The sequence below is a fragment of the Aspergillus puulaauensis genome, chromosome 2 (assembly GCF_016861865.1).
Source record: "Aspergillus puulaauensis MK2 DNA, chromosome 2, nearly complete sequence".
In the NCBI taxonomy this organism is placed as follows: domain Eukaryota; kingdom Fungi; phylum Ascomycota; class Eurotiomycetes; order Eurotiales; family Aspergillaceae; genus Aspergillus; species Aspergillus puulaauensis.
Window position 1 is genome coordinate 2,100,089 of NC_054858.1, and position 18,415 is coordinate 2,118,503.

Here is an 18,415-nt window from a genome sequence, read left to right on the forward strand (position 1 = left end):
TCAGCACGTGATTCCGCGTTCCTTTTCCACTGTTTCCCCGAGACGCGTTTTGAGGAGAAACCGCTCGCTGATGGCTTAGTTTCGCCCGATTAATTGACTCAAAATATACCCGATCTTCTATGAATCTATTAAAGTCCCAATGCCCTTTGATCGTGTGATTCAGGATTCCGACGATGAGGATGAGCTTCTCGGCGAGATTCCCCCAGAGAAAACAAACCGCGCTGTAACAAATTATGGAGAGCATAGTGGTGCAAATAGTTCTGGGGCTCAAGAAGTCAATGATGATTCACATATCGCAGTAGACTTTGACGAATTCATTGAACCGCAAAATGCCCTGCAGAGGAGTTTGACCTCATCCCAGCAGCGCAGAGAAGAACGATGGATACCGGTCACGGGTCGAGTTGGATCAATGGGTATGGAGCACATAATTCCCCTCTTTTCTCAAATTTTTGCCATTGGAACTCGTTCACTTCATCTGAGCCACATGTGGGCATTTGCATTTCTAGCGATTGCTGCTAATGGTACACAATTTATGAATAGGCAACATGATGACGGAAATTGGCATTGCGCAACAACAATTGTTCGACGATGACCAGCAAGCCCAGTACGCTGTTGAACCGACCATGCCTCATGAGTACGAACAAATAGAGAATATAACTCATGTAACTCACGACATGACTGCACAAGCGAACACCCTCGAAACTCATGACCTACAGGCTGCAACAGCACAAAATTCAATTCCCGCTGCAGAGCTCCAGGGAACAAACCCGTCCGATGACTGGTCTCAATCAGCTTCATACAACATATTTGACTCTTCCTCACATACCCCATCTGGTCAACTGAACAGAACCGATTTTATCCATGACTCAGGTGTCTCAGCACAAACAGAGCCTATGCAGCACCCTGAGGTTCGTCGTTGGACTTCTATGCAGGGAGCCGAATCGTCTCCGCATGATACAGAACCTTTCTCATCAGTGATTTCACCTCGAGCAACTAGAGCTAAGAGCGATAATGCCGCTCCTAATATGTTGCAGCCGTCATCTGCTAGCGTCGATGAGCTTGCCCTACCTGTGATAACTGAATTGCCCAAAGTTGAGAAGAGGGGCCGAAAGAAAAAGCAGGTTGTGCCTCCTATTGACGAAGACGATGAGCTTTCCCTTCCCCAGCCCCGTGAACTTCCACCTAGCAAGCCTGAAAAACGCAAGCCGGGTAGACCCCCGAAGAACCCAAAAGTATCTCTCAATGATAGTGCCCCCGCTGCCCCTCATACTCTTGCCGAGGACCCTTTCATTCAACCGGCAAAGCATCCTGAGGGTGCAGTTCCTGATGCATCGGAAGTCCCGACTGACGGTGCCACGGGTGATGGTGACCCTCAGAGTATCATTGACGAACCTACGAAAGATGACCACGATGAATCCCTTATAACGCACACCCTAGAACAAATCCCACAGGTTTCCTCCAAGCCAGCAAAAGAGCCGAAGAAAAGGAAACTGAAGCGCGGGAAAACAACCTCCGTGACTCTTACCAAGACATACGAGCCAGACGTCGAAGATGATGTGATCTGGATAGATGAGCGGCCCATTACTACAACCCGCGAAGACAAACCAACAACAAATCCCGCAGACCCAAGACCCAATACAACTGGAGAGCAACCCCCAGCGCCGAAAAAGCGTGGCCGGAAGAGAAAGAAGACGGCAGAGCAGCTAGAACAAGAAGTAGTTGCGCCACCAGCGATTGACGCATCAGATATCCAAACAGCGATCGCCAACGAAGAGGAGAATAACCAGGTCCAGCAAAACGAGGCCTATAACGAATCTACTACCCGCACCCAAGCCCCGGAAGTCGAGAATCCTATTATCGAAGAAGACCAATCGATCCCTAACCCACTTTCAGACCCCCAGCAAACAACCCCACCGAAAAAAATCCCCGGACAGGTACCACCAGATCATCAGCCTCCAGAAACACCACAGAAGCCCAACGGCCCGAAAACACCATCTACAAAGGGACCGGGTAAACACAGCCCTATATCCTCAACTAGCAAAGTTCCGTATCGCGTCGGTCTAAGCAAGAAAGCTCGGATTGCACCGTTGTTGAAGATTATTAAGCGGTGAATTCTTGTTTTTTAACTTTCTTCCCAACAGCTTTATCCTATCTTTAATTTCTGTCAGGGTATCTGCTTTCGCGTTAAATGCTGCTAGGTATCGTTGCTGGGTGATTCTTTGAGCTCCCGAGTTGTGTATTGTTGATGCTAGCATTTTTTCCTTTTCTGATGTACAATTTACTCACAGATGGACGCTCTGTATTTTTTACACTGATATTCACCTAGGGTTCCCTGGTGCGTTGCTTTTTGACACGATTCATGATTTATGTGGAATAGGCAAGGCGTTTAGGCGGAAAACTACTGTGCTTTTTTCTTCTAATATTGCTTTTTACGGTTGCTGTGGATAATGAGAGCAGAAGCCACTCCTCCTCGGGAGGAATTAGGCCTCCCTATACGCGTATAGTCGAGAAGAGGAAGCCAGCAGTTATAATAAGGTAATAGTGCGGTCTCCATTTTTATACCTACCTGAATAGCTCATAAAGACTAGCAATAGTAACACTGATTACTGGCAATCAACCAGTACTATTCGTGCGGTTGTAAGAAAACATATGTTCGCGAACCATCCAGTATCAGCCGATTTAAAACAGGAGAAGTGGGATGTGCTGACAGATCACAGCCACACCAATGCAAATAAAAATACCGAAGCAAGAGTCAAAGAAGTTTGTCGAAAGGATGAGTTTCCTTCTGACTTGAAAAGCTTCTTGCCAGAATTGATGCTATCACCCAATGGGTCGGAACCGACAATTCCAGACCCGGTTTGTTGGTTACCACCGAAATCGCTCTCACAGTAACCGGCGTTTGGCTGACAGCCAGCTCCGCATGAGTCGGTCGAGTTCCCACAGGAGCCATTTCCACCGCAGCACAAGCCAAAGGCAGACCCAATGCAGGAAACCTTTCCACCGCACTTTCCATCAAGCGAGATGTTTTCCACAGGTGGTTGCGGCTTAAGTTTTCCTGGGACCTTCACTTGGTTGTCTTTGCGGTACCAATTTTGCATCGCGTCATCTAGACATTCACCCACAGTCACCGCACGATATCCGTTGGCGTAAAGTCTCTCCAACATGTGTTCTGTGAGGTTGTGGACGGTCTGCTCGTGCACGTCATGGGCAATGACAAGCCAGGATTTGGTGCTCTTTTCGCGAGCTAGGTTCTCATCGAATATCTCCTTGGACCGCTCAATGGTGTCTGGACTATCATGACTGTAGTCTTCGGTGTCAATATCATAAAGAATAACGTGATAGCCAAGGTCGCCCATGTCGTTCAAACAGCCGGTATCTGTGGTGCAGCTTGAATAAGGCGGACGCATGTAGGTAGGGAAATAACCAAGGATATTCCGAAACGCCACTTCATTCCACAGTAGCTGAGTTCGGCGCTGGACTTGGGATATCTTGTTTAAGTCCTGGTGAGACCAGGTATGGCTGGCCACCTGATGTTCGCTAAGGACCATACGTTGAATGAGCGAAGCCCATGGGACATCGGGGCTGTCTATTTGGCCTTTGCCGTTATTGTTTCCGGTGACGAAGAAAGTAACCTTGGCGCCATATTTATCCAGAAGATCAAGAAGGTCACGGGTGTATTGGTTGGGTCCGTCATCGTAGGTTAAAGCAACGGTTCCGGGGGTAGTGCAAGAACGAATTGCAGTTGGGCCGTAAGGAACTTTGCCAATCTTGGGACGAGGAATAGCTTCTGTCGACGGACCCCCCGGAGTGGCGTGTGCATCGCAATGACCAAAGTCGATTTGGCAGTCCGGAGAACGACAGTGAGCCGTAGTATTCCCACAGTATCCTGTACATGCTTAGTTCAGGTCTTTATCCGCACCTGTTCGTACATACCTGCGGTAGAACAGCAGTTGCCGTTGGAACAGCGACCATAACCTGCACCACATCTCTCACCACCAAGATCACGAGCCAGCTGATTTTGAGTGGCTCCAGGGCCCTGGAGTTTGGACACGACCGGAACGGTCTCGTAGTTGGAGGGAAGGTCGATTATATTGCGCCCAAGGACGCCGATAATAAGTTTTAGACTTGAAGCAACTAAAAGATAACGTACGTGCATCTTGGGCGGCCGTTTGTCTAAGAAGAATCCTGGGAGAAATGATACAAAATATGAGATGAGTTGGTATCGTGTACTCCGGACGCAGAGGCAGGAAGAAGAGAACGCTAAGACATGGAAGAAGAAGAGCATGAACGCCATTGATGCTCCTTCTGCATGGCTGTAAGGAAGGAGCCTCCCAACCCCGGCAGTGAACATCCGTGCTGTTTCGCTTTTGGCAGGGGCGATAGTGGAAGGAACTGAGGACCCGCGACCGAACGTTTTGATGACAAAGGAGTTGATCTTGATGCGATGGGCCAAGCACAGCAACTACTTGCACGACCATAATGCGGGATCGGGGAGTTTAGATAAACGATTGACATGCAAGCGGTATACTTTGGGTGGCTATTGAGCGGTAGTTTGCGAAGGCATGTTTTGGTATTCTATTATTAAGCTCGCTCAGCAGTGGTGATGGAATCTAAATGGAGAGAAACTGGATTACGTTGAGATTGCCACCCATGTATTTGTGCTAGACAACATACCGGTGCAAAACTTTCTTCTAAGCTACTGAGGGTATCGGCCGTGAACTATCAAGTTGGTTCGGCTACTGCATACGTTAGATGCCGATGTAAAAGGACATGATAGGGCCTTACCTCTAGACCTTCCTCACCAACTGCTGAAAAGATGAAGGGTGCCAGAGTAGGAAGATGGGGTCCGAACTTGGCAGGCACCGTCCTCGCTAAACTGCCAACAGCAGCGACCAGGTGTCGCCGATGAACGGTACTTAGTTGGGGAGAGTTGAACCTTTCGACAAGTTCAGAAACGAATGTTGCAAACTGACCGTCTGAAAAGTGAAGAACGAGGGCTGAAATAGCAGCCAATGCCCGTTTCGTAACAACAGTGCCAGCTGTATCGTTATCGATAATAGACATGACTGCCTTCTCCAAAGCCGTCAACTCTTCCTCGCTGAGAAGTGCACCGAAGCATGAGGCCACTTGAATGACAACGTCTATCGCATCACTGCTGAAACCTTTTGCGGGGTCTTTTTCCAGCATTCCCTTTGTGATAGAGCCTCTTCTTCTGGAGGGGGAAGGGAAAGGACCGATGAGGCGGGGTATGAGAACTTGAGAAAGAGCAGAGTACGCTGTAGTAGCTTCTGGGCCTGGTGCTTGCGTGGATTGAGGCCGTGGGAGTGCTGTGACGATTACCCTCAAAGCTGTGTTTGGGACTGACGTGTCGATGGTTTGGGAGGTAGTGAGGATCGACAATTTATCGAGCAGCATTCGAAGGCTCTCGAGAGGCAGTCGAACAACAAGAGGACCGAGGCTGGGGTAAAAAGGCAAAGGTCAGATAAAATAAACATAGAACAAAAAATGGTAAAGATCTATCTGACCATTTTAGTGCTTGATTTTGGACATCACCGTGCTGGTCATCCAGCGCTTTGAGCAAGCCTTCAGCCAGTTTGGCTGAGGAGAACTGGTCGTGGGCCAGATAGGTAGAGCTAGGATTATTGAGAACGACATAAAGATCATTCAATGACATGTATCTCATATCCGGGTCGGCATCATCCAGTTTAGAGAGTAGGCTATTGAGGCTTTGCTGGACTGCGTGTCGATCTCCCATCTTGGATAGAACCCCGCTTGGGAAATGCGACAGACAAAGTGAAAGGCGGGGAAATGGTTCACAGAGGTATTGGTGTCCAGTAATCTCTGAAACTCAGGAGTGATATAATAATTCTAGAGGGACGTTAAAGGGAGAGGAAAGAGGTAAGAGGAAAGAACGGAATCGCGATTTGATGAGGTGGAAGGGTGCTGGTGGTGAAGATGAGGCTGGCGGAGACTCGATGCTGTGCTGCCTGAGGCCATAGCTAAGCTTCTACGGGACGCCATGTAGTCCTCTTGGGCAGGCAGTCCAGTAAAGTAAGTTCATTAACATGACACAAGTGCGAAAATAACAGTGAAATATACCTGTCGGGTATAATTCGCATCACTCCATTGTATATGTCGGTGCATTGCTCTATGATTCTCTTTTCTGTCCAATCCCACCAATACCGATTGGCTCCCCCGCAGTCTTCTACTCGTCTACCAAGCGCGGTATAGGCACGTTCTCCTCTTTTCCTCTCCAAGGTTGCTCCTACTGTTGTGACCTTATTGTCCTGCACGATGATCATATCAGGCTTTGTCGTCGCATTGACCGGTCCAACGTCGAGTCACAATTTAGCAACCCTAAATGACGTCTGCCATGGCCTGATATCCTGTACTGAAAATATTTCTGCCGGCCTTTAACCGAATACAACGGACCCTCCGGAGGGCAAAGAGGCCAAACCGGGACTTCATGGTTGTGTATCCAATAGGATAAATGAGCTTGCCAGAATGGCCGACGATCAGTCAACATTTGGAGTAATTTCTCTATACAAGATCTCCACATTGCGGGGTGAACTATGCCCTCCTCTCTTGGCAAATGCTACGTCCACGGTCCAAGGCTCCAAGCAGCTCGGTCCATTCCCACTCCGCGCTATCCGGACTACAAGGCCGTTTGTATAATGGGATCGGCGATGGAGGAGAACCGCCGCCGACTTTATTCTTGGCAAGACCGGTGGCACGGCACCATGTCCGTGCAAGTGCAATATATAATGCAGGGTTAGCACCGTAAATTGAGCCATGCTAGAAGCAGTGATTCTCTAGTTAAATCCTGGGGGAAAATGGCCTCGCTTTCTGCGGCATCGGTTTGGCCAGGCTTCCTGCCTGACTGGACTAATCTCAATGTACTGCACCGCAACACTGAACCTCCACGGGCCCACTTCTACTCGTATCCTAACGAGGACACAGCCCTTACATTCAACCGCGAGCAGAGTTTCTTTCACAGCCTCAATGGTACCTGGAAGTTTCATTACGATGCATCGCCCTTCGAGGCCCCTGTATGGGACACAGCCAACGTCACTGATTGGGATGATATTGAGGTCCCTGGCCAGTGGCAAACGCAGGGTTATGGACGCCCGCAATATGTCAATATTGACTATCCCTTCCCTGTAACGCCGCCCAATGTCTCGTACGTGAATCCTACTGGCTCTTACTGGCGCGAGTTTGAGGTCCCTGCCGGCTGGGATGGCCAGCAGATTCGTCTCCGGTACGAGGGTGTGGATAGCGCATTTCATGTTTGGGTCAACGGCGAGGAGGTCGGATACAGCCAAGGCAGCCGCAACCCCAGCGAATTTGATATTACGGATTATCTATCATCAAACAAGACCAATACGCTTGCTACGCGGGTTTACCAGTGGTCTGACGGCTCCTACATCGAGGACCAGGACCAATGGTGGCTTTCCGGCATCTTTAGAGATGTATACCTGATCCCGTTCAGCCGCTCATCGATCACGGATTTCTTTATCAGGCCCGAGGTTGACGATGATTTTACTGGCGGTACACTGAAGGCAAATTTCACTGTTCAGGGTGGGCATGGGAAGCTGAACATCAAGGTTTTGGCCCCTAGTGGAGATGTGCTTGACCAATGGTCCGGGTCTTCATCTAGTGGCTACTCAAAGAAGATTGAGGGCGAGGACTTCCACCTTTGGTCCGCAGAGACACCGAGCCTGTATACTGTTTTGATCGAGTTCAACGGCCGCACGATAAGCCAAAAAGTTGGATTCCGCCGGGTCGAAATAAGCGGCTCCAACTTTCTTGTGAATGGCCAACCCATCATTATCTACGGCGTGAATCGCCATGAGCACAGTTCCCTGTCAGGTCGAACAGTTCGATACGAGGACATGCGCGCAGACTTGATCCGAATGAAACGATCTAATATCAATACGATTCGCACCGCCCACCAGCCTCATCACCCGTCGTTTTTTGACGTTGCCGATGAATTGGGTTTCTACGTGATATCTGAAGCGGATCTCGAGTGTCATGGCTTTGGCAGCATTGAAGAGACCGAGGAACAAGCTGCGTCGTGGACCTCCGATAACCCCGATTGGGAAGACGCGTATCTTGACAGAGCGAAGCAGCTTATCGAGCGTTACAAGAATCATGCCTCAATAATCATCTGGTCTCTCGGAAATGAGTGCTTCTACGGCCGGAACCAGGCTGCCATGTACAAGTGGATCAAGAACAGGGACCCGTCACGAATCATCCACTACGAACAGGATCGAAAAGCTGAATCCGCAGATATGTACAGCCAAATGTATTTCTCACCTGACGAAATGCTGGAACACATGGCAAACTACACAGACAAACCCGTAATTTTGTGCGAGTTTGCGCAGTGAGTAACCCCCCCATTTGTCGTTTTCCCAGCAAATGACTGACATCAAGGATAGCGCCATGGGCAATGGACCCGGTGGATTAAAGGAATACATCACGCTGTTCCGGACACATCCACTTTCTCAAGGAGGGCTCGTCTGGGAATGGAGCAACCACGGCTTGTTGAAGAAGGAAGGTGATCTCGAATACTATGCGTACGGTGGTGATTTCGGAGACGAACCCAACGACGCAGACTTCGTCATGGATGGTCTGACACTCTCAGACCATACACCGATGCCCAGTTTGCTGCAGTACGCAAAGATCATCCAGCCAGTTTCAGTAAATCTGACCGAAGACTCGACAAAGATGATCGTGACGAACCACTACGACTTTGTTGATCTCAGTGGCCTGGATGCCTCGTGGCATGTCGTCCAGGATGGCAAGACTACAGACTCTCAGAAGCTCGAGTTACCCCGTGTTCCAGCCGGAGAAAACCGAACGGTGGAATTACCGCTGGACCCTGGAACACTCTCGCAGGAAGCCTGGCTAACTGTCGAGTTCAAGCTAAAGGAGGACAAGGTGTGGGCAGACAAGGGCCACGTTATTGCCTGGGACCAGCTGCACCTCACGGGCTCTTCCTCGGCCACCAAGCGCTTTACAACACCCGTTATTGCTCGCCAATCCGGACTTGAAGTAGAGCAGGATAGAGCCAAGCTCAAGGTCACAGCTGGGCAATCAACATTTGGGTTCGATCTCCTCCAAGGGAACGTCACCTGGGAAGCCAACGGCGTGAACCTCTTCCAGCGCGGGCCAGAACTCTCCTTCTACCGCGCAATGACCCAAAATGATGAAGGCCAATCCGGTAACGAGGCGGAGTGGGAGGAGACTTGGGTCGGGACAATGACAACACAAGTCCGCGACGTGACCTGGACAAACTCCAACAACGAAGTCACCGTGCACTTCAAGGTCCGCGTCGCACCCAAGGTTTTAGAGTGGGGTGTCGAAGCAGACCTCGTCTACACCATCAGCACTAAATCTGACGAACCCTCTCTGCACGTTCACGCTTCCGGAGAGTTCGTCGGCAAGAACACACCCGACGTCGTGCCCCGAATCGGCCTGATGACCGTCCTCCCCTCCGATTTCAACTCAGTGGCCTGGTTCGGGCGTGGGCCTGGCGAAAACTACAAGGACTCAAAGGAGGCATGTCGCTTCGGCGAATACTCCGCCACCGTCGAAGAGCTATTCACGCACTATGACTACCCGCAGGAAAACGGTAACCGCGAGGACCTGCGGTGGCTGCAGGTTTCCAACAAGGACGGCGGAGTGACTCTTGATGCGCGTCGTGCGGAAGAAAAAGGCGATGCCTCTTTCAGCTTCACGGCCTCTAGGTATATGCCGATCGATTTGAACAATGCAAAGCACCCCTATGACTTGAAGCCGCTGGACTTGACGGTGCTTTGGTTGGACTATGATAACCACGGTCTGGGATCAGCGAGCGTGGGGCCCCAACCGTTTGAGCAGTATCGGTGCAAGACCGAGCCGTTTGACTTTGCTTTCGAGCTTAGTCTTCGATCTTAAAATATTCCTGGCTTAACGCAGTGGTTTGCGGGTAATGGCTGGTGTCTCTCCCCTCCCCTTCTGGTAAACATTCTGTCCAGCGCCTACGAAACGATGAGTGTGGAGAATACCAGACCCGTAGTCGGCGGGGGTTGACATTAACATTAATATTATTAAGAAGCGGTAATAGGCACCTAATCTAGTAGCTACCTAATTCCACCATAATGCTTCTTCATGAATCATCACTATATCCATTCAAGTGCGCCTTTTCTGACGCAATACAAACCAAAGGTGGTACAAGGAAGAAGTAAAAAGTGCATGCCGAGTTTGATAACAACGACCAGCACATGCAATAAACTCCAGTGGCAGGGAACAAATGATGTCCGTAGTGGCTTTAAAGCGACATTATATCAGCAATTGCTGGTTGGTACAGTCGCATGAGCGAAGGTCCTTCGTTATATGCAGTCAAGTAATCCTGAATAAATGCGCGGTGGGAGCCAGGGCCCATTATCGGATAGTTTTGCGGCATTACCGTTTCACCGGCTGCCCGTTGACCATAACCTGCGGTGTCTTTTTCTCCGCATTGACCGAGCGTGCCGTTAGGGACGCCTGCTCGGAACCAGTAGCCACAGCCGCGGTGCTGTTGGCTACCTGGTTGAGCTCCTCTTCCTCTTCCTCATCTTCATCATCACTACGCTCATCCTTCGTGATAGAGGTGAATAGGTAGTTCTTGAGGATGCGCAAAATAAGGAAGAGCCAGAAGGCGTTCACGGCTTGCAAGCTGGCGAGCAGGGCAAACGTGATGTACTGACTGATCCAGCACTTGTACTGCTGGGTTTCCCAGTTCAGCTCAAAGGGTCCAACGGTGCGGAACTCGGTAAGAACAGCCCAAAGGAATTTGAGGTTCAGTACATGGCGAAGATAGATCCAGACGAAAACGAAAAACCCGAAGTACGGAGCAGTGATGTAAGCGTCGATGTAGTTGAGTGTTTTGGAGGTCTAAATGCATGATCAGCGTAAGTCCCTCGGATTATTGAAAACAGACAGGGTAATGGCAGGTAGATTAACGTACCGCGAGGAAGAAATCCGACACGTCATGAGTGATGTAGACAGCAAGACCGATGTATGTGAAGTGGAACCTGTAGCTCAGCCCAATAAGGGCGAGAGTGATAATGTGGTGTCCGACAAGCTCTTTAAAGTCCTTTCGTGGCTTCTCCAATTGCAGAAGGAGAACGATAGCTTGCTGCGCCCAGTAACTGGCCTGGAGCAGGTAATAGGCCTTGAAAAGGCCGTCGTGGGATCGATGAGGAAACCCTTCGAACATGGCAGTTGTGTTGAAGTACCAGATATTGGTGCGGCTCATAACGTAAAGACCGAAGGGACCGAATATGGCAAAATAGATGGCGGTATACACTTGCTCCATGAACCGGGCCGTTTTACCCTTTCCGCGGATTCCGCAGTATCCGGCCAGAGGGCGGATCAAGCGCTGCATCAGAAACTCGCGTGTGAAAGAGAGAACAACCGTGTAGAAGCAGCAGAATGCAATATCCTTCGGACCTTTACCGTACATAATCGGACCGCCCGGAGTTTTCGGAGGCTCGGGATAAGATAGGAAGATGGCGGAGTGCATGGGGTTTGACGTGGTCGGGTTGACCGCATACGCAAGAAGAAGAACCACCATTATAACTAGAGGCAGTACCCAAGTATGCGTAAGGCATATATCCTTGAAGCGGCGCAGATATGATCTGCTTCTGCGACGCTTCGAATGCGGCTTGGATGACTTCTCCGAGGTGGATTGAATGACCTGGGAGCAGGTAAGCTTCTGACAGGAGAGATATTGTCGGACAAATTCCCGGTAGTGCTCATACATTGTCCCATTGCGGTGGCTTTGCATCGACTGGGCTGACCTCATTCATGGTAGACATCGCCGGAGCGCTAGTGTCCCCCCGAATGTCAGCCCCAAGGTTGCTCGACTTGCGCGCGCGGCCCATGGCAGTGTAATGCGAGAGGTTTTCTCCGGAGAAGAATGTCGGGTAATATTTCCCTCCAGTCGAAATATATTCGATAATGCGTTGTCCTTCAACGACTCGGAGTACGTGGCGTATCGACGGCTCGAACCGAGGCAAGCTGGAGTCGGCAGCGCGGAAGGGAAGGAGTGCGAGAGAAGACGAGAGCAATAATACACCAACAAGAAGAGAAGGAAAGAATCGGAAATATGGACAGGCAAGAATCGAAGAGCGACGTTAAAAGGAAGGGCGTCTGGAGTCGTACAGCGGCGCTGATGTCAAGCTGAAAGAAGAGAAATCCAGGGGTTCATCTTTTTTTTCTCGCCGGATCACGTTGGCTTCTGGCTGTGGCACTTGGCACCATCGCGCCCACTCCACTGCCTCCCCCACATCCATCTTTCCGCATCGACTCGCCGTCCACTCACCGTCCTTCCATCTTGCCCCGATCGCCGTCGCTATCCGGGATCCATCGCGCTATGCTTCGTCCATACAACAAAACAACTCGGATGAATTTTGTCCGAAGAGCTTCGTTGCGCCGTCGCTGTCCAGGATCCATCGCGCTATCCTTCGTCCATCCAACAAAACAACTCGGATGAATTTTGTCCGAAGAGCTTCGTTGCCGTGCTTACTGCGCTGCAGAATGGGCCTTTTGTCTGGAGGCATAATACGAAAGAGAGCAACCTTGTGAATTCTCCCGGATGTGGCTTCGGCTTCTCCCTGACTCGTGGTCGATGCTGTCAATTCTGGATGAGCAGAGAGAAATTCGAAGCGCAATTCCGCAAACCGTGACATCTACTGTCACGCCGTCGGAGCTTAGTCTGATACACTAAATAGCCCTATTTCCAGCAAACTAGACGGCTGGGAGATCCCTGCCAGACGGGAGACCTCTCCACTAAACCGACTGGGTGATGGGGGAAAAAACGATGCAAACTCGTTGAAAACCAAGACTGTTATCCCCGATACTAGATGCAACTGACCAATCCGATGCCACAATTACCAACTGCAATTTGCAGGATTCGCCATTCAGTGTACGGTAGTTTCGTGGTTTGTTATCGCCCGTCCTACCAAACTCGGTAGTATACTCACCGGGTACACAAGGGTAAAGGAATGAATTTGGCACTCGGAGACGGCCATAGTTCATCCGAAGAAATAGACATTACCCCGAATAAGCCGTTTTCAATTCAGTTTCCTCTGTATGGCCTTGCTGCGGCCAGCAAATTTGCCCTTGTCAATCTAGTATGATAATCGACATCCGGACTTAAGACTTTTGAATAGTGGTCGTAGGATTCGGTTCCTGCAGGAAAGCCATCCTATGTCGAATGTAGAAAGCAGCTACGGGCACAAAACCAATGCCTCATCGAAGAGGTTTTGGCCCCCTCCTTTTTTTCATCCACATATATGGTTCTCGCTTGGTGATATCGTCGTCCCGATTGGTCCGAATAGCTTTGAGAAAACACCTCTCAAATATTGAAAGGCACTTGGTTTGTTGCACATATCCGCTAGTTCACGAATCCATCGCCTGTGCCTAGAATACTTCGGCTGAGTGAAAGTGCAGATATGGATTCATGACAACTGGGTGGGCACGGTATGCACGAGTGTTGTACAGTATGTGTGGTAAACGGATACTATAGAAGAAGTAGCACGTTAGTCTACAAACCATTAATGCTGTCTCATATTTTCTGGCCGACTGATCCAACACTGATTGATGTTGCAAATGATCACATGCCACTCACCATAAACACAACTAAAGCGTTTTGATCCGCCCGTCTATTCTTCACTCAGTTTCCCCCTTCTACTTCATGAACTGCCTGACTTTTATTCTCACAATCAGAGGGCTCAAACCGGACGAGATTTCAAGCTCCAGACTTTGTATATTGTGGCCTGGAAAGGACTGGTTGGAAATAAAGGACATGACTCCAAAATCACTATTTCGATGAGACGATGGTACAAGGCAAGTAAGCTACAGCCCCTGAGTGATTGTAAGCCAATGCCGCCCTAACTCTTCGTCAGTTCGCACTGTAATGGAATCTCCATCCCGATGACGGCTATTGCTTTACAAAAATATTCCTAGGATTGCCTATAATCCCATTCGGAGCTCGCTCGTCAGCACGTACTCCGAAATTCTACTAGGACAGAACATATTTCCTCGCTTAAAGAGATCTACGTATCGGCCTCCCGACTGCGAGTAGGATGCTCGATAGTCGATAGCCGTTTCGGAGTGATACTTCCGATCGTGCCTCCCTCAAAAGCCGCCTTTACTAGTCGATCATTCTCCGCATAAGCTGACTTTACGCGTTTCACCCGGTGTGGGTAAACGATTTCATCGGCCACTAATCATGAACAATGCGCCAGCTACAGGACTTCTGATGAGAATGAACGAGCTGAATCAGTAACGAGGTCAATATTCCAAATGCTCCTGAGCGGAGACGTCTTCCATTCTTCTATATTGTGATTTACATTTGACGCTAAGGTATGTGAGTGGCGTATAAATCTAAAAACATCAGTTCTAAAAAACATCAGTGAGCAGCGGGTTTGGACTCCTCCTTAGCCCTCAGTCTTTCTTCGATAACTTGCTTCCGCTCTTTCCTGAGGTTCCTGGCATATCTCACGCCGAATCCGTGTTCAAAGACCTCCTTGATCTCCTCCAAGACCAGCCCCGAGACTTCTGGGTAGAAGAAATAGATCAAAACATAACTAACACCGCAGATTCCCGCGTAGAAACCAAACGTACCAGCCATTGTCATGGCGTTGGTCATTGACAGGAAAGTGCTGGAAACAATGACGTTGCTCGCCCAGGACGAACAAGTCATCCACATAGTTCCCATGGCTCGCACTTCCAGAGGGAAGAAGTCTGCACTCATCCATGCCGTGTTGCCGACAGATACGCCGTAGAAAATCACGAACCAGATGATAAATACCAATACCACAATCGCGGGAGTAGTAACTGTTTGGGGTGCGATGTCAGTCGCATTAACATCGACATGGATGAAGCTGAAGGCCACTGAAACAGCGATCAAGCCCGCAGACATTCCCCAGACAGTGGCTAGAAGCAGGCGTCGACGGCCAAGACGATCAACCAGAACCATGTTGACAAACGTCATTATGAAATTGGTTCCTGCAACGACGAGACCGACAGCTGTCGGGCTGGTGAAACCGACCAGGGAAAAGATGGTGGAAGAGTAGTACATCAGGGTGTTGAATCCAGAGATTTGTGAAAGGACCATCAAGCCGCACGCACAGAGCAGGGCTCGGAAGTTGCTGGGGACAGTATGCATCCGTACGATCTTCGCCCAACCTCCCTCATCTCCGCTAATGGCGCGAGCTTCCTCACACCCAGCCTGGATAGAGGCAAGCACGGCGTCAATTTGAACATCGGTAGCACCCTTATAGAGTTTGCGCAGGACCACACGAGCCTCCTCGATTCGACCTTTATAAACAAGATGGCGAGGAGACTCGGGGCAGAACGGCATCAGACAAGCCATGATAATGGGAGGCAAGCCACCGAGGCCGACCATAACCCGCCATCCATGCGGAACACTAGCAAAGGCAGCACCGATGGCATAAGCGATGACCTGGCCTCCAGTAATCGACACATTGTTCAAGCCGATAAGGCGTCCGCGGGCCTTGGACGGGGCGATTTCTGCGACGTAAAGAGGCACAATCATTGCGGCCGATCCCACACCGAATCCAACAATGACGCGGCCTACGGCCATCTGTGCAATCGTGTATGCAGCGCCCTGGAGAACTGCACCAATTACAAAAAGGATGCTACCTAGGTAGATTGCGGTTTTACGACCCCACTTGCACAATTATCAGTATGGCTTCGCTATTCTGAAGGGGAATCGAACATACCCTATCGGCGGTGTTTCCGGCAAAAATAGCACCAAAAAAGGCACCACCAGAGCAGAGAGATGTGATAAGCTCTTTTTCGGAGCTTGTAAGGTGGCGACCCCCAAGGGAATCTTTGATATAGACTAGGACAGCCGAAATGATACCGGTATCATACCCGAAGAGCATACCAGCAATCGAGGCAGACAGGGCCACCATCCAGACGTAAGGGCTGATAGGGATGTCATCAACGTCGGCAGCGACTGTGGCTTCGACAGCGGCCGCCTTGTCGACGGACTCGATATGGTCGCCTGCCTTCAAGTCCATATCGTCGATGCTCTCCCTCTGCTCAAAGTCGTCGTTCGCCATGGTTGCAAAATAGAAAAGACCCAGTCTTTTGGAGAAAAGTAACAGCAGAAGGAATAAAAGGAAGGGTCAATAAGAGGAAAGGTTGGAATTGAATGGTAGGTTGAACCGTTGATGAGAACGGACACACCGCAGCAACATCCAACCTCGCTGTCCGCAGCGTCGTATATATACTCAATCCTGGACCCTCACACCGTGGGATGCCACAATTGTCCCCCAAAGTGGTACGCCCTCGTCCTACCCAAATGGGTAAGGTGTGAGTATAACGATACAGCCAATGAACGGAGCACCCCCGACTCAATAGCCGAAAGTGCGGAGAGACCACACGAAATCCGGGGAAAGTTTCCCTTCCGTCTCCAGGCCGTCTCCAGTCCATCTTCCGCTCTAGCCCGCTTTCAGCAAGGTGTGCCACGCTACCATCACCTTCCAGCAAATCCCAGCGAGGTATTTTGTGGCTTCTTGTCGTCATCATCTCGTCTGGCTTGGCCTCTGAGATTCAGCTAGGCTGCCGATCCTTGTCTCCCCCCGGGGCTGTTTGAAGTCTGGGGGTCTGTCCAGCGGGGGAGATTTCCTCCGCTACGAGCCCTCCAGACGACAATGACGTCTTACAGCACAGACTCGACCGTCTACTATTTCCGTTGAAAAGCAAGTAATATGTTAGTGAAAAGAATCAAACACACGCCTATTAATGTTTAGCAACTGAGAAAATGGAAGAATAAACAGAAATAACGGAGGAATGCCGAGGTGAACAAGAAGGCGGAATAGATTACCCCATGGGAAATGAAACCTTTGCCTCAACAGATGAAGCGAAAATAAGCATGATCGCGAGCGACGCAAAAGGTCAGCCATCGCCAAGCCCCGCGGTTATCATGATCCTGAGGTAAGACGCAGAATCCCCCCCAACCTGTGACGCCATCACGGCGGGTTTTGTTAATCGATCAATTATAGCACCAGGAATTGTACGCGACCTACGGAGCACTCCGGGCTACACACTGTGAGATGCTGTGGAGTATCCCCGACATGTACTCCGCAGAAGATGCATGTATGTTGATGCGGAAGGAGGAGACCACGAGATAAAAGAGCAAGGAAAAGGCAGGGCCTCTGTTGATCATTCTGGAACCTTCAACGTCACCGAGCCTAGTCTCACCCTCTCCTCGTAGAACGCCTCTGCTTCAGAACTCGATGTGGAATCAATCCTCTAGGCATTAATTCTCTCAACCATCGGGCTTCGAGGAGAGCCATGATACCTTCCAACCCAGTCACTTCGTTTTGTCGCCAGAAAATTGGTGTGATGGAATCCCACTACCCAGCAAAACAAAGAAAACTACAAGATTGATTATGCCGAAGCGTACAAAATGAGGCTGGCAGTCAGTGGTGCCACAATCTCTGACACGGTATGCAGGGTAGCCTTGTATTGCCTCATGGATACCCCTTTCGGGCTCGGTTCATCTTCGGCTCACTTCCACGATCTACATATTCGAATGAGGCGCAACTGGGGGTCAACGGTTGCCGACCGCGGTGTGTCTACGGCGAAGCCCCCCAACTTGTTGATCGGCCTTGCTCTTCAACTTCATTCCCTGCTGCTCTGATTCCCGAACGGTCCCCAACACTGAACAAGCTCCGCCCCCGTCAGTGGAGAGGCAGATAGCGAATGTCCACCTCCGAAAAGGATATCAAGTTCATAGCCATTGACCTATTTGAGTCAAGCTGTCGGGTCCGTGCCGTGCCGACGGAACTGCAGTTACCGTAGTTAACCGTATACGTCGTAAAGCCTTCCATGCGGGCCCAGCCACGGCAATTATTCCTTGTTTTGCCTACATCACTTCACCAATCAAGACCCCGGGCTTCTCTTCATAGCCCCAGAGCTGGCGGGCTCATCCGGTTAGCCCCTAGGGCAAAGACGCCAGTCCCGTCCACCAAACCGGAGCCGGATTTTGGATATAGAGTTTACGGGCTCCTTCGCCGGTGTATATGCTTTGTACCGTGAGATTTCGGATGCGCGATTTTAAACAAAATTGCTGTATGTCGCTCTGATTCGACTGTACCTACGTAAACGTCAGCCCATAAAGCAAGGGCAGTCATTGCGATTGGCTTTTTCGACAACCGGGGAGGAGGTTAGGTAGATTATGCCATTTGTCGACGTCCAATTGGACTCGCTGCTGCCATCAAAAACCGCCGGTGGCCAAGATCCCCAGATATTGTTGGCACAGTATTGATGTAACAACAGCCTGGGAGTTATGGATGCCCAATTTCTATACCAAAAGCAGGAATCCGGGTTCCTTTCGGCATCGCTTTTC

The 18,415-nt window shown here is 50.2% G+C and overlaps 6 protein-coding genes across 6 annotated transcripts; 2 read left to right on the forward strand and 4 right to left on the reverse strand.

Moving 5' to 3' along the window:
• Positions 1-139: 139 nt before the first annotated feature.
• On the forward strand, positions 140-2,111 carry APUU_20871S (uncharacterized protein; the record flags this gene model as incomplete). Its single annotated transcript, XM_041699560.1, has 2 exons — positions 140-413; positions 541-2,111. 2 exons carry the CDS (start codon positions 140-142, stop codon positions 2,109-2,111), a joined length of 1,845 nt encoding a protein of 614 aa, XP_041552633.1.
• Positions 2,112-2,711: 600 nt separating this feature from the next.
• On the reverse strand, positions 2,712-4,156 carry APUU_20872A (chitin deacetylase CDA6; the record flags this gene model as incomplete). Its single annotated transcript, XM_041699561.1, has 2 exons — positions 2,712-3,886; positions 3,934-4,156. 2 exons carry the CDS (start codon positions 4,154-4,156, stop codon positions 2,712-2,714), a joined length of 1,398 nt encoding a protein of 465 aa, XP_041552634.1.
• A 535-nt stretch (positions 4,157-4,691) lies between these two features.
• Positions 4,692-5,755, reverse strand: APUU_20873A (uncharacterized protein; the record flags this gene model as incomplete). Its single annotated transcript, XM_041699562.1, has 3 exons — positions 4,692-4,736; positions 4,786-5,458; positions 5,526-5,755. The coding sequence occupies 3 exons, from the start codon at positions 5,753-5,755 to the stop codon at positions 4,692-4,694; spliced, it is 948 nt and encodes a 315-aa protein (XP_041552635.1).
• A 1,078-nt stretch (positions 5,756-6,833) lies between these two features.
• Positions 6,834-9,939, forward strand: APUU_20874S (uncharacterized protein; the record flags this gene model as incomplete). Its single annotated transcript, XM_041699564.1, has 2 exons — positions 6,834-8,383; positions 8,439-9,939. 2 exons carry the CDS (start codon positions 6,834-6,836, stop codon positions 9,937-9,939), a joined length of 3,051 nt encoding a protein of 1,016 aa, XP_041552636.1.
• Positions 9,940-10,446: 507 nt separating this feature from the next.
• APUU_20875A (TLC domain-containing protein) lies at positions 10,447-11,909 on the reverse strand (the record flags this gene model as incomplete). Its single annotated transcript, XM_041699565.1, has 3 exons — positions 10,447-10,917; positions 10,991-11,722; positions 11,787-11,909. The coding sequence occupies 3 exons, from the start codon at positions 11,907-11,909 to the stop codon at positions 10,447-10,449; spliced, it is 1,326 nt and encodes a 441-aa protein (XP_041552637.1).
• A 2,531-nt stretch (positions 11,910-14,440) lies between these two features.
• Positions 14,441-16,121, reverse strand: ITR2_1 (myo-inositol transporter; the record flags this gene model as incomplete). Its single annotated transcript, XM_041699566.1, has 2 exons — positions 14,441-15,724; positions 15,777-16,121. The coding sequence occupies 2 exons, from the start codon at positions 16,119-16,121 to the stop codon at positions 14,441-14,443; spliced, it is 1,629 nt and encodes a 542-aa protein (XP_041552638.1).
• Between the last annotated feature and the right edge of the window lie 2,294 nt (positions 16,122-18,415).